Here is a 16057-nt window from a genome sequence, read left to right on the forward strand (position 1 = left end):
AGCACCACGTGATGATCGGGTGTGATAGATTCTAACATTCGAATACAACGGGTGTTGACAAGCCTAGCATGTACAGACATGGCCTCGGAACACATGCGAAACACTTAGGTTGACTTGACGAGCCTAGCATGTACAGACATGGCCTCGGAACACAAGAGACCGAAAGGTCGAACATGAGTCGTATAGTAGATACGATCAACATGGAGATGTTCACCGATGATGACTAGTCCGTCTCACGTGATGATCGGACACGGCCTAGTTTGACTCGGATCATGTATCACTTAGATGACTAGAGGGATGTCTATCTGAGTGGGAGTTCATTAATCAGATGAACTTAATTATCATGAACATAGTCAAAAAGTCTTTGCAAATTATGTCATACGCTTTAGTTCTACTGTTTAAGATATGTTCCTAGAGAAAATTTAGTTGAAAGTTGGTAGTAGCAATTATGCGGACTGGGTCCGTAAACTGAGGATTGTCCTCATTGCTGCACAGAGGGCTTATGTCCTTAATGCACCGCTCGGTGTGCTGAACCTCAGCGTCGTCTGTAGATGTTGTGAAACATCTGACATACACGTTTTGATGACTACGTGATAGTTCAGTGAGTAATGCTAACGGTTTAGAATTGTGGCACCAAAGACGGTTTTTTGAAACGTCGCAGAACATATGAGATGTTCCGAAGACTGAAATTGGGATTTCGGACTAGTGCCCACGTCAAGAGGTATGAGACCTCTGACAAGTTTCTTAGGCCTGCAAACTAAGGGAGAAAAGCTCAATCGTTGAGCATGTGCTCAGATTGTCTGAGTGCCACAATCGCTTGAATCGAGTGGGAGTTAATCTTCCAGATGAGATAGTGATGGTTCTCCATAATCACTGCCACCAAGCTATTAGAGCTTCGTGATGAACTATAAATATCAAGGATAGATGATGATCCTTGAGCAACTCGCGATGTTTGACACCGCGAAAGTAGAAATCAAGAAGGAGCATCAATTGTTGATGGTTAGTAAAACCACTAGTTTCTAGAAGGGCAAGGGCAAAAGGGATACTTCATGAAACAGCAAATCATTTGCTGCTCTAGTGAAGAATCCCAAGGTTGAACCCAAACCCGAGACTAAGTGCTTCTGTAATGAGGGGAACGGTCACTGAAGCAGTACTACCCTAGATACTTGGTAGATGAGAAGGCAGGCAAGGTCGACAGAAGTATATTGGATATACGTTATATGAATGTGTACTTTACTAGTACTCCTAGCAGCACCAGGGTATTAGATACCGGTTCGGTTGCTAAGTGTTAGTAACTCGAAATAAAAGCTGCGGAATAAATGGAGACTGGATAAAGGTGAGATGACGATGTGTGTTGGAAGTGTTTCCAAGATTGATGTGATCAAGCATCGCATGCTCCCTCTACTATCGAGATTTGGTGTTTGCGTTGAACATGATTGGATTATGTTTATCGCAATACGGTTATTCATTTAAGGAGAATAATGGTTACTCTGTTTATTTGAATAATACCTTCAATGGCCTTACACCTAAAATGAATCTCGATCGTAGTGATACACATGTTCATGCCAAAAGTAATGATAGTACCACATACTTGTGGCACTGCTATTTGAGTCATATTGGGATAAAACGCATGAAGAAGCTCCATGTAGATGGATCTTTGGACTCACTCGTTTTTGAAAAGATTGAGACATGCGAACCATGTCTATTGGTATATATGCATGAAGAAACTCCATGCAGATGGATCGTTTGGACTCACTTGATTTTGAATCACTTGAGACATGCAAATCATACCACATGGGCAACATGACTGAAAGGCCTCGTTTTCAGTAAGATGGAACAAGAGAGCAACTTATTGGAAGTAATACATTTTGATGTATGCAGTCCAATGAGTGCTGAGGCATGCAGTGGATATCGTTATGTTCTTACTTCACAGATGATTTGAGTAGATGCTGAGTGTATTTACTTGATGAAACACAAGTCTGAATTATTGAAAGGTTCAAGTAATTTCAGAGTGAAGTTGAAGATCGTCATGACAAGAGGATAAAATGTCTGTGATATGATCATAGAGATGAGTATCTGAGTTACGAGTTTGGCACACAATTAAGACATTGTGGAAAGTGTTTCACAATTAATACCGCCTGGAACACCATAGTGTGATGGTGTGTCCGGACATCATAGCTGCACCCTATTGGATATGGGGCATACCATGATGTCTCTTATCGAATTACCACTATCGTTTATGGGTTAGGCATTAGAGACAACCGCATTCACTTTAAAAGGGGCACCACGCAATTCCGTTGAGACGACACCGTTTAGAGAAACCCAAGTTGTCGTTTCTTAAAAGTTTGGGGATGCGATGCTTATGTGAAAAAGTTTCAGGCTGATAAGCTCGAACCCAAAGCGGATAAATGCGTCTTCATGGAATACCCAAAAAACAGTTGGGTATACCTCCTATTTCAGATCTGGAAGCAAAAGTAATTGCTTCTAGAAACAGGTCCTTTCTCGAGGAAAAGTTTCTCTCGAAAGAATTGAGTGGGAGGATGGTGGAGACTTGATAAGGTTATTGAACCGTCACTTCAACTAGTGTGTAGCAGGGCACAGGAAGTTGTTCCTGTGGCACCTACACCAATTGAAGTGGAAGCTTATGATAGTGATCATGAAACTTCGGATCAAGTCACTACCAAACCTCGTAGGACGACGAGGATGCGTGCTACTTCAGAGTGGTACGTGATCCTGTCTGAGATATCATGTTGTTGGACAATACTGAACCTACGAGCTATGGAGAAGCGATGGTGGGCCCATATTCCGACAAATGGTTAGAAGCCATGAAATCCGAGATAAATGGATCTTTAAGAAGAAGACGGACATGGACGGTAATGTTACCGTCTATGAAGCTCGACTTGTGGAAAAGAGTATTTTCACAAGTTCAAGGAGTTGACCACGATGAGATTTTCTCATCCGTAGCGATGCTTAAGTCCGTCGGAATCATGTTAGCATTAGCTGCATTTATGAAATCTGGCAGATGGATGTCAAAACAAGTTTCCTTACCTGTTTTCGTAAGGAAAGGTTGTATGTGATACAATCAGAAAGGTTTTGTCGATCCTAAGGATGCTAAAAGGTATGCTAGCTCCAGCGATCCTTCCATGGACTAGAGCAAGCATCTCGGAGTCAGAATATACGCTTTGATGGAGTGATCAAAGTTTTTGGGTTTATACAAAGTTTGTTAGAAACTTGTATTTACAATAAAGTGAGTGGGAGCGCTACAACATTTCTGATAAGTATATGTGAATGACATATTGTTGATCCGAAATGATGTAAAATTTCTGGAAAGCATAAAGGGTTGTTTGAAAGGAGTTTTTCAAAGGAAGACCTGGATGAAGCTGCTTACGTATTGGGCATTAAGATCTATAGAGATAGATCAAGACGCCTGATGATACTTTCAAAGAACGCACACCTTGACATGATTTTGAAAGAGTTCAAAATAGATCAGCAAAGAAGGAGTTCTTGGCTGTGTTACAAGGTGTGAGTATTGAGTAAGACTCAAGACCTGACCACAGCAAAAGAGAGAGAAAGGACGAAGGTCGTCCCCTATGCTTCAGACGTAGGCTCTACAGTATGCTATGCTGCGTACCGCACATGAAGTATGCCTTGCCATGAGTTGGTCAAGGGGCACAATAGTGATCCGGGAATGGATCACATGACAGCGGTCGAACTTATCCTTAGTATCTAGTGGACTAAGGAATTTTCTCGATTATGGAGGTGAAAAGGAGTTCGTCGTAAAGGGTTACGTCGATGCGAACTTTGACACTAATCCGGATGACTCTGAGTAGTAAACCGGATTCGTATAGTAGAGCAATTACTTGAAATGGCTCCAAGTAGCGCGTGGTAGCATCCACAAGATGACATAGATATTCGTAAAGCACACGGATCTGAAAGGTTCAGACCCGTTGACTAATAACCTCTCTCACAAGCATAACATGATCAAACCAGAACTCATTGAGTGTTAATCACATAGTGATGTGAACTAGATTGTTGACTCTAGTGAACTCTTTGGATGTTGGTCACATGGTGATGTGACCTATGAGTGTTAATCACATGGTGATGTGGACTAGATTATTGACTCTAGTGCAAGTGGGAGACTGTTGGAAATATGCCCTAGAGGCAATAATAAATTGGTTATTATTATATTTCCTTGTTCATGATAATCGTTTATTATCCATGCTAGAATTGTATTGATAGGAAACTCAGATACATGTGTGGATACATAGACAACACCATGTCCCTAGTAAGCCTCTAGGAGACTAGCTCGTTGATCAACAGATGGTTACGGTTTCCTGACCATGGACATTGGATGTCGTTGATAACGGGATCACATCATTAGGAGAATGATGTGATGGACAAGACCCAATCCTAAGCCTAGCACAAGATCGTGTAGTTCGTTTGCTCAGAGCTTTTCTAATGTCAAGTATCATTTCCTTAGACCATGAGATTGTGCAACTCCCGGATACCATAGGAATGCTTTGGGTGTGCCAAACGTCACAACGTAACTGGGTGGCTATAAAGGTGCACTACGGGTATCTCCGAAAGTGTCTGTTGGGTTGGCACGAATCGAGACTCCGTGTAAACGGAAAGGTATCTCTGGGCCCACTCGGTAGGACATCATCATAATGTGCTCAATGTGACCAAGGAGTTGATCACGGGATGATGTGAGTTACGGAACGAGTAAAGAGACTTGCCGGTAACGAGATTGAACAAGGTATAGGGATACCGACGATCGAATCTCGGGCAAGTAACATATCGATAGACAAAGGGAATTGTATACGGGATTGATTGAATCCCCGACATCGTGGTTCATCCGATGAGATCATCGTGGAACATGTGGGAGCCAACATGGGTATCCAGATCCCGCTGTTGGTTATTGACCGGAGAACATCTCGGTCATGTCTGCATGGTTCCCGAACCCGTAGGGTCTACACACTTAAGGTTCGATGACGCTAGGGTTATAGGGAAAGTATGTACGTGGTTACCGAATGTTGTTCGGAGTCCCGGATGAGATCCCGGACGTCACGAGGAGTTCCGGAATGGTCCGGAGGTAAAGATTTATATATGGGAAGTCATGTTTTGGTCACCGGAAAGGTTTCGGGTGTTATCGGTAATGTACCGGGACCACCGGGAGGGTCCCGGGGGTCCACCAAGTGGGGCCACCAGCCCCAGAAGGCTGCGTGGGCCAAGTGTGGGAGGGGACCAGCCCCAGGTGGGCTGGTGCGCCCCCCCCCCCCCCCCACCAAGGCCCAAGCGCATGGGAGAGTGGGAGGGGGCAAACCCTAGGTCCAGATGGGCCTTAAGGCCCACCCTAGTGGCGCCCCCCCCCTCTCCTCCCCTTGGCCGCACCCTAGATGGGTTTGGGGGCTGCCGCCACCCCTGGGGAGGGAACCCTAGATGGGGCGCAGCCCCTCCCCCTTCCCCTATATATACTGGAGGTATTTGGGGCTGCCAGACACACGAGAACGTCTCTCTTTTGGCGCAGCCCTACCCCTCTCCCTCCTCCTCCTCTCCCGCGGTGCTTGGCGAAGCCCTGCGGGATTGCCATGCTCCTCCATCACCACCACATCGTCGTGCTGCTGCTGGATGGAGTCTTCCCAACCTCTCCCTCTCTCCTTGCTGGATCAAGGCGTGGGAGACGTCACCGGGCTGCACGTGTGTTGAACGTGGAGGCGCCGTGGTTCGGCGCTTAGATCGGAATCAACCGCGATCTGAATCGCTACGAGTACGACTCCTTCATCCGCGTTCTTGCAGCGCTTCCGCATCGCGATCTACAATGGTATGTAGATGCACTCCCCTTCCCCTCGTTGCTAGATTACTCCATAGATTGATCTTGGTGATGCGTAGAAAATTTTGAATTTCTGCTACGTTCCCCAACATGAGTCTGTGAACTTGCCAAAAGGCTCCGATACATGACCGTTCCTGAAAATATGATGAATTGTAGTTGCAAAGTTGACTGAGAACATAGTTTGTTGGCTTCCAATAAGGTTTATGCTTTATACTTCAATGTTGTGATGAATTGTTACTTGTTTATGAGAAGTTATATGATAAAAATTGCGTGATAAAGTTTTATGTTAAATTTCTCTGCTGTTATAATAATAAGCATGATTCTTCTATGTCCGTATTTTGTTTTTATCGACACCTCTCTCTCTCTAAGCATGTGGGCATGATTTTCGATTTCGATTTTTCACTTGAGGACAAGCGAGGTCTAAGCTTGGGGGAGTTGATACGTCCATTTTGCATCATGTTTTCCTACTGCTATTTGTAATGTTTTTATGCATAATAATGCTTTTTGTAGTAATTCTATGCCTTTTCTCTCATAATATGCAAGGTTTACACAAAGAGTGAGAATGCCGGCAGCTGGAATTCTGGACCTAAAAAAGTTACGTCAGAGTTACCTATTCTACACATCTCCAAATGAGCGAAAAATTTACGGAGAATTGTTTTGGAATATATAAAAATACTGGAGCAAATAACTACCGGAGGGGGCCACCCTGGTGAGCACAAGACACCAGGGCACGCCTGGGCCCCAAGGCGCGCCCTGGTGGGTTGTGCCCTCCTCGGCCCACCTCCGGTGACCATCTTCTGGTATAGAGGTCATTTTGACCTAGAAAAAATTAGGAGGAGACTTTCGGGATGAAGCGCCGCAGTCTCGAGGCGGAACTTTGGCAGGAGCACTTTTGCCCTCTGGTGGAGAGATTCCGCCGGGGGAACTTCCCTCCCGGAGGGGGGAAATCATCGCCATCATCATCACCAACAACTCTCCCATCTTTGGGAAGGCAATCTCCATCAACATCTTCAACAACACCATCTCCTCTCAAACCCTAGTTCATCTCTTGTGTTCAATCTTTGTACTGGAACCCCAGATTGGTACCTGTGGGTGACAAGTAGTGTTGATTACATCTTGTAGTTGATTACTATATGATTTATTTGGTGGAAGATTATATGTTCAGATCCATTATGCTATTTAATACCCCTCTGATCTTGAGCATGATTATCATTTGTGAGTAGTTACTTTTGTTCTTGAGGTCACGGGAGAAGTCATGTTGCAAGTAATCATGTGAACTTGATATGTGTTCGATATTTTGATGATATGTATGTTGTGATTCCCTTAGTGGTGTCATGTGAATGTCGACTGCATGGCACTTCACCATATTTGGGCTTAAGGGAATGCATTGTGGAGTAGTTATTAGATGATGGGTTGCTAGAGTGACAGAAGCTTAAACCCTAGTTTATGCGCTATTTCATAAGGGACGAATTTGGATCCAAAAGTTTAATGACATGGTTAGATTTTATCTTAATACTTTTCTCGTAGTTGCAGATGCTTGTGAGGGGGTTAATCATAACTAGGAGGTGTTCAAGTAAGAACAACACCTAAGCACCGGTCCACCCACATATCAAATTATCAAAGTAGAGAACACGAATCAAGCCAACATGATGAAAGTGATATGGTGAAATTCCCGTGTACCCTCAAGAACGCTTTGCTTATCATAAGAGACCGGTTTGACCTGTCCTTTGCCACAAAAGGATTGGGCTACTTTGCTGCACTTTATTTAACGTTACCGTTACTTGCTCGTTACAAATTATCTTGCTATCAAACTACTTGTTACCGACTATTTTAGTGCTTGCAGAAATTACCTTGCTAAAAACAACTTGTCATTTCCTTCTGCTCCTCGTTGGGTTGGACACTCTTACTTATCGAAAGGACTACGATTGATCCCCTATACTTGTGGGTCATCACCGACGCGCGTGAAGGAGCCATCGTCCCCGACGCATGTCCATGTGTAGCAGGAGGCAACATCCCCACTACGGCAGGTGAAAGATGAACCGGCGTCCCTGCCACGCAACCGCGACCTTGTAGGATCGAGAAGATAGGTCTAAAGGGGGGTGGGTGAATAGACACTAACAAGGCACGAGTTACAGTTTTTAAATTGAAATTTAGACCAATTTTTAGCACAAGTTAAATGGCAACCAATACAATATACACATGCATTTCTAGAGTATAGGCAGCGGATAAGGAACAACATGCAAGCGTAAGAAAGTAAAGGGAGGTAGAAATCGGAAGATCAAACACAATGAAGACGTGAATTTTTGGCGTGGTTCCGATATGTGGCACTATCATACATCCACGTTGATAGGGACTTCAACCCAAGGAGGGTAACAGTTGGGCGAGTCCATGGAGGGCTCCACCCACGAAGGGTCCACGAAAAGCAACCTTGTCTATGCTACCATGGCTTACGCCCACGAAGGACTAGCCTCACTCGGGGTAGATCTTCACGAAGTAGGCGATCTCCTCGCCCTTACAAACTCCTTGGTTCAACTCCACATGATTTGGAGGCTCCCAGGTGACACTAAACCAGTCTAGGAGACACCACTCTCCAAAAGGTAATAGATGTTGTTGATGATGAACTCCTTGCTCTTGTGTTTCAAAAGTTAGTCTCCTCAACACTCAATCACTCTCTCACAGATTTGGCTTGGTAGTAGGAGAGGTATTGGAGTGAAAAGCAACTCGAGGAGGCTAGAAATCAAGGATCAAATGGTTGGAGTGGAATTCCTGGATCTCAACACAAGTATAGGTGGTTTTCTCTCAAAAAATGGATATAGGAAGTGGTAGTTTCGTCCTTGTTGCTCTCTCTAAGAGTAGGTGGTGTGGGTGGGGTATATATAGCCATCACCAAAAATCTAACCATTACACACCTTTATGCACAACTCGGTGGGACCGAGTGAAACACTCGGTGAGACAGACCAATGCAAAAGTTTTGAACTTCGGATGTCTCTGTGAGACCAGATGAATCCACTCAGTGCGACCGATATGTGATGACCTAAGCACTTTCCACACTTCGGTGACACCGATCGGTTTCATTTAGAAATTCCGAAATGAAAACGATAGGTTATAGAAGGTTGGCACGTTCACTTCGGTGGGACCGAATGTCATCTCGGTGAAACCGAGTTCCTAGGATTTAAGCAGTAGCTCTCTCTGGTGTATCTCGGTGAGACTAGAATGGATTGGTTCGGTGGGACCAAGAATGACTTTAGGGTTTTGGACAGATATGATTGTGAGGGTGTGGTTAAGGGTTTTTGGAGCAATATCTTCAAGCACTTGAGCAAATGACTCATGATCAAAACATCATCCCCTTTTAATAGTATTGTCTTTCCTATGGACTCAGTGTGATCTTTGATCACTTAACCACATGTAGAGTCTTGGAGCTTTGTTAATGCATGTCCTTTGCATTTTGAGGGGTCCATATTCACATTTCATTTTCCATACCTAATTGAACTTTCCTGAAATATTCTTTGAATAGGCATTAATTAAATAAAGTATATGTTGTTATGAATTACCAAAACCACCCGGGGATAAGTTGCACTTTCAGGCCTCCACGTCGGAGGCCGCGTGAAGAAGGAGCGGACGTCCCCCTTGCGCCTCCACCGCGTCAAGGTCCAGCCGACGTCGACCCTGCCGCACAGCTGGTACACGTGGATTGATGGGCCTTCTCGCCACCGCCGCTAGATAAAGGAGGAGCTGCCACCCGCGACCGCAAAGGCACGTGGCTGCTCCTCCACTACCTCGGAGGCGGCGGTTACGGTAGTGCCGCCGACTCTCGTGTCATGGTATCCGAGGCGGAGCGTGCGGGAAGGCAGTAGGCAAGGTATGATCGGCGCAATGCCGGTCGCCGCTTCGCGTTCCCCAAGATAGACGTGGCCCCGAAATGGGTCTGCAATGACCCTGACCTCGCTGCCGCGTGGACGCTCTACCACTCCGTCACCACCGCGGAGACGGCAACCAGGCACCGCCCCCGCCTTGACGGCGAGCTCGCCAAGATCGGCGAGCAATAGTCGCTTAGCGACTGCTTCGCCAAGACCGACAAGGGCAAGGCCGCGGCCAGAGCTCCGCGGCCCCGCCAGCAGTGGCCAAGGCGGCCCTCCGCACCACACAACAAAAGGCAGAGCGGTAGGCTACCGCGGCCCTTCGACATCCTTGCACTGCTGGAGAGATGACGACAATGACGATGACATGGACGGCGACGCGGTGCGGCAGGACATGGCGGCCACGCGTATGAGGTGGTTGTCCGGTATAGGGTTTAGTTTTTTATATAGTTTTAAGTAAAACGGTCGAAAATTCGTTCATTTATGTAAATTATATCCAAACTTTAATGAAATCCGCTGTCTTTGAATGAATTTTATCTAGTTAGTTCAAATAGTTGATGCTTGCATTGGATGCGAGCAGCTTTGGATGGCGGCCTCCGGCATCAATGTCCATGGACTGATCCCCCTATCCGCGGACGGATGCCGGAGCATATTTGCCGGTCAGCGTTGGAGATGCCCGAACTATGGTGCTTGCATTCTTCGAATCTTTGCACTGTATCACATGCATTTTCCGCACAAAATGGCAGCTTTGGGCTCATGTATGCAAACTGCTGGATATACTTCCTCCATGGCTGCTTGTGGTAGTGTTATTTTTATGTTTTTTCATGAAAGAGAACAGAAGAAAAAATCTGTGTGCCCCTCCCGCACACCTTTAGATACACCTGCTTGGATTCCAATCCAAGGTCTAGCCTCCTCCTTTATATTATTCAAAGAAAAAGAAAAGGAGGAAGCTGATAGTTCAATCTTTATTCTTTAAGTAGCTCCAGCCTGAAGCAAAGAACCAGCTACGGATGCTTTGGCCAAAACTAAAGCCAAAGACCAAACACTGCTGCATCCCAGCATGTCGGCAACACTCTGCAATCGCTCTCCACTATCCCCATTCATTCATTGTTGCTCCTTCACCTGACGTAAACATACATCTTCTACTGCAACCGCAACCGCATCATAGATCAGCACACAAGGTGTGCCAGCCTACGGATTAAGGTGACACTACTGATATGATTCTTCCGCTATATATATATTTCTCAGGTTAATTACTTGCAGTTTCTTTTCTTTCCAAAAGAATAGGTATTTAATTATGCATCGATTGACAATGTTTGTTCAGGCAAGAACATAACTAATACCTAGGCTCTTCTGGTATAGCTAGGTGCCAGCTGCAAACTGATTCACCTGGAGGTGCAGATCGATGGTTTAGAATTCTGGAGCTTCCTGCCTTTGCCGGGCCTTCACTGGAACACTAGTCATCATGCCTCGAGATCAAGAGGTACATACTTTTTCCACCTAGCTACACGCATGCATGCAGTTCTCCCAATGTAGACCAGTAATACTTTCTTCTGGTGCATGGTATGCTAATCATAAAACAGGTACATACAGTCTCCATAGTTAATCCTAAACTTAAAATTTCTGAGATATGCTAGCTAGCTAATTTAATTAAGAGAAAAGTATACTTTTCGTCCCTCAATTCTTGGCGGAGTCTAGATTTGGTCCCTCAACTCCAAAACCGAACAACTTGCACCCTTAACTTCTGAAACCGGACAAGATTCATCCTTGGTCACGGTTTTGACTGGTTTTGGTGCTGTCCCACCCCGGTTTTGACCGTTCCGACTCAAATTTTCCTACCTTTTCCAAGTCCACGTAATGTTCTCAAATTCGGTTATTTTTTTCAAATACGTGAACCTTTTTAAAATTTGTGTACTTTTTTTAAATCTACGTACTTTTTCCAAGTTCATGTATTTTTTTCAAATATGTGTACTTTTTCCAAGTTCATGTACCTTCGCCAAAAAGTACGTAAATGTTAAAAAATAACGGATTTGGAAAAGGTACGCGAATTTCAGAATATTCGCTGATTTGAAAAAAGTATGTTTATTTTTGAAAAAAATACGCGACCTTGATAAAACTACGCGGAGTTGAAAAGTGTATGTGAATTCAAAAAGTTCACGGATATAAAAAGATTACAGGAATATGAGTGAGCACCGGTCAAAACCGGGGTGAGTCAACACCAAAATCGGTCAAAACCAAGTCCAGGGACGAACCTTGTCCGGTTTCGGTACTTGGGGGTGCAAGTTGTCCGGTTTTGAAGTTGATGGACCAAATTTAGACTTCACCAAGAGTTGAGAAACGAAAAGTATACTTTTCTCTTTAATTAATTAGCCGCAGTAGAGAACAAGAGCACTCCAGATAGAGGATGTGATTCTTGCTGAAATTAATTAGCCCTTTAAACGCCAGGCTTGACATTACAAGAGCTGCTAGGAGCCTGGCTAGAAGGGGAGAACCCTCCTCCAACTGCCATCTGCTTAATTAACTAATTTCTCTGCCTCCTCCCCTGGCTGCAGTACCCCTAACCGGAGCAACGCGTACATCTTTGCCCTAACACACCGCCATTAAATCCTCCTCCCGCCATCCTTCTCTAGCTAGGTCCGTCTGACAAACACAGACATACTCAAGTTGTGGTCGTGACATACCGTCGCAGTTTAATTACTGTTCCTAATAATAGCAAAAACTAAGTAGAGGCGTTGTTTGCGTAGGAGTATTTGTTACTACTTACTACTACTACACTTGACAAAAATCGCAAAATGGTAATCAGCAACATCATTTAATTGCCATCAAATAATGTAGGTCATCTTTGCGAGCAATGTCGAACAAGCGGCAGAGAAGATCTCTCGTTATTATCTAGTGGATACGAGTAGGGCTGCACATAAGCCCATCTATTTTGATGGATATCAAGGCCTGGCTGCTTCTGCGGTGCTTAGAGCAATAGACAAGCACCCTCCTCCGTATCTGTTGGAAAGATTCGACAAGATCATCCACGTTGATTGCTCCAGGTGGAAAAGCCGAAGAGCACTCCAAAGGACAATCGCACAAATACTGGAGCTTCCTCATCGGGTGATGGCTGCCATTGATAGGCAAGACAGGGAAGATGATTTCACTGGGACAGATGAAGCATCAAGAGGTGAGATTAATGATGTCGGGAGAGAGATCCACCGAACCCTACAAGAACACAGATGTTTAATCCTATTCTGCAATGGAAGCAACGACACTGTTGATTTGTATGATTTTGGCATTCCTCGGTCTGAGGTGGTGCCTGTCCCATGTCTCCAACGAATCATCATGATGGGTTGTGAGCAGCTTCGTGCCGTGCTTTGGCCAGAAATGGGGGTGCCCAGACTAACTTTGCTAGTCATTGACACCCGAGGAGAAAAGGTCGAAAGAACACTACCAGATTTAGACAAGCTAAAAAAGGGACATCATCATGGATATGTTGCTACAATGGACATGAGATTCATTCAGTCACTAGTGCGAAGAAGTTACAATATCTTTTGGTCCCCATACACCGTTGGATGTAGTCTAAACCTCTGCATATCTGCTGGCGGACAGTGGTGCAGCAACGAGAAGATGGGCTCTGACAGCATATCAGGGCCACCCCTAGCGAAGTCATTATTTCCCAATCACTCTTACAACACCTACAATGATTTTGCTGTTGATGACATAAGTATTGATCATGACTACAGCAGCGCAGTGCAGTTTCAGCCGGGGGACTACCATGTGGAGATTGGTGATGGATTTAGCAACACTAGCGTGGAAACCATCCCAGGAATGAAAGCTATCATCTTAGTGATGGACAAGGCTGAGTCGCTGCATGTGCATGACAATTCTTCCATCACTACTGCCAACCCTGGAAACATCCCTGGACTCATGAAGTCCGGTCAAGTGCTGAAACTTGGTTGGAATTGTCTCAAATGGTGTCGTGTGGAGCGATGTCCCAAGCTACACACAGTATTCGATGCTAATCACGTTTATTGCAATTTTGAAGAACTAGAGAGCATTTGGGCAGCTGATCTTCCAATGGCCCGCTGCATTTGGAGCGAAGGATCGGCCAGGTATTACTCGGCACGTGCTCATAGGTATGCGAAACTGCAGAGCATACACCTTCACTCCTGCCCGAGGCTCACATTTATCCTCCCACTGTCGTGGTTGGACACCTTGAGAAACTTGGAGACCATCCACATCGTCTTCTGTGGCGATCTGAAAGTGGTGTTCCCAGTGGAGCAGAAGCTCGACCTGAGCATTTCAACATACATACCTATGGCGTTCATAAGTGGTACACTGGAGTTCCCCAACCTGAAGCATGTGTACCTGCACGACCTCCACAAGCTGCAGCAGATATGCGAAGCCAAGATGTTTGCTCCCAAGCTCGAGACCATCAGGGTCAGGGGCTGCTGGGGTCTGAGGCGCCTCCCAGCCATCGGCCGAGACAACCACCCTGTCGTGGACTGCGAGAAGGATTGGTGGGACAAGCTGGAGTGGGACGGTCAGGAGGCCGGCCATCATCCTTCCCTCTTCAAGACGCACCACTCGTCTTATTACAAGATGCCCCTGGAGAGAATTTCCGTTCTCCGGTGAAACCGTCGCAACCCGTTTTAGGTACACATGCACAATGCTTTCTCCAGTGGTTTCTTGCTTAATATATGTACCATATCATAAAGTTAACATTTACTATATGGTAGAGTAATATGCACTTCAAAGAATACTCTGCATGTAGATCAAGTGCAGATGTACATCAACAAGTTAATTAATCATGCATGTATTGTGTTCAATTCCTATCATCCTCTCGGCTATGCATTCTACTCTCAACTATAATGCCCTATGCTATGTTGTCTAGATTTGGTGGTGCAAGATGATGTCATGCCTTGCTGCTCCTGACTGCTGCGTTGCCACAGCGGTTCAGGTGTTCATTTCCAAAGATTATGTTGGTGTGTTTTTCTGAAGAATAAATCGGTGTGATGTTGTGTTTTCCCAAGATCAGGAGTACATCTTCTTGATTTGTTTCCAACGAGATGGAGACGAACGTACCGTTTGTTTGTGTGTGGTTTGGTTTTGTTTGGCTTGTGGTCATGTTTGTGTTTGTAATAAGAAGGTTTTCATGTGGCTGTGGTGTGTCAACCATGTACCGTCATAAAACCCCTATTGATTTGACGAGAGTGCTGTTTGCCAAAGACTACGCATGAAACAATGTTAAGTGTGTGCCCAAGTATCGGTGTGGTCTTACATGTATGCTTGCCTGGGAATGTATCGGTGTGCTCTTCTTACATGTATAATATATTACTCTCTCCGTTCCATAATTTTTGTCCTTGTTTTTGTCGCGAGTACAAAGTTTACATTACCTCCGTCTCAAAAAATTTGTCTTAAATTTTTCTAGATGCGGATGTATCTAACTTTAAAGCGTGACTAGATACATCCTTATCTAGACAAATCTAAGACAAAAATTTTAGGACGGATGGAGTATTTGGTTTGGTTATTCACCGTTAATTTGGCATCGGCCGGGAAGGATGGCGGCAGCGGTGGCCTGGACCAGCTGGCGGCGGCAGTGGGGAACCTAACCCTAGCTCTTATACCATGTTATGAAATGAGCTTCTATTCAACGGGGCCAATAGGCCAGCAGTACATATACTTGTGAGGGAAATAAGCAAAGAAGCCACTACACACAGCTCAACCCTGTTCTAACAATCTGAAGATCAAGATCTTGATCCTGGAAGAAGCATATGCCAGGATCCATGGATGGAATCCCCTAAGTAGACATCTTGAAGCTTGAAGGAAGATGATTGTGCACTAGATGGTGTGTTCTTGATGAGGATCAGTTTCATGCCTGTTGTCGCTGTTTTTCTGTGTTAAATAGATGTTGTTGGTTTCCTGGTTGTACGCTTTGCGATGATAGATGTTTTGCTCAAATGGTTGTGCAACTTGCGCACTGAGATGCGAGTGTGTTCGCTAAATACTTTCTTTAGTTTCTCCTTTGTTTTGCTTTCTACCGTTGTAATAACCCTGTTGGTGGTTTCTTTAATGGAAATCGACGAGGTGGCTCATTGTTACGAAAAGAAAGATGTGATTTATAAATGCAATGTTGCCCTGGTAGGTTTTGTTTGTTATTTTAATTATACTAATAGACAAAGTTCCTTCCTACTATACATGGCCATGGGATACCCGGCCCGGCCGGCCCGACCCGACCTGGCCCGAAAAAGCCTGACCTCACCCGGCCCGACCTTGCCCACGAATTGGGCCTGGGCCTGAGGTATAGGCCCGACAGCTGGGCTGGACCGGGCTTGGCATATTTGCGATTTAGGGAAGGGCTTGGCCCAATGGCTCGAGACCCGGC

General features: G+C 45.2%; 1 protein-coding gene across 2 annotated transcripts; it reads left to right on the forward strand.

Moving 5' to 3' along the window:
* The first annotated feature begins 10507 nt into the window (after positions 1-10507).
* Positions 10508-15034, forward strand: LOC109752286 (uncharacterized). Of its 2 annotated transcripts, none has more exons than XM_020311182.4 (4): positions 10508-10890; positions 11050-11170; positions 12523-14328; positions 14567-15034. In XM_020311182.4, exons 2-3 carry the CDS (start codon positions 11153-11155, stop codon positions 14305-14307), a joined length of 1803 nt encoding a protein of 600 aa, XP_020166771.1. In that variant the 5' UTR covers positions 10508-10890; positions 11050-11152; the 3' UTR covers positions 14308-14328; positions 14567-15034. The 2 variants fall into 2 exon arrangements, with proteins under 2 accessions (XP_020166771.1, XP_020166772.1); XM_020311183.4 differs by having other exon boundaries at positions 11054-11170.
* The last annotated feature ends 1023 nt before the right edge of the window (positions 15035-16057 follow it).

The sequence above is a fragment of the Aegilops tauschii genome, chromosome 7 (genome assembly GCF_002575655.3).
Source record: "Aegilops tauschii subsp. strangulata cultivar AL8/78 chromosome 7, Aet v6.0, whole genome shotgun sequence".
NCBI classification, from domain to species: domain Eukaryota; kingdom Viridiplantae; phylum Streptophyta; class Magnoliopsida; order Poales; family Poaceae; genus Aegilops; species Aegilops tauschii.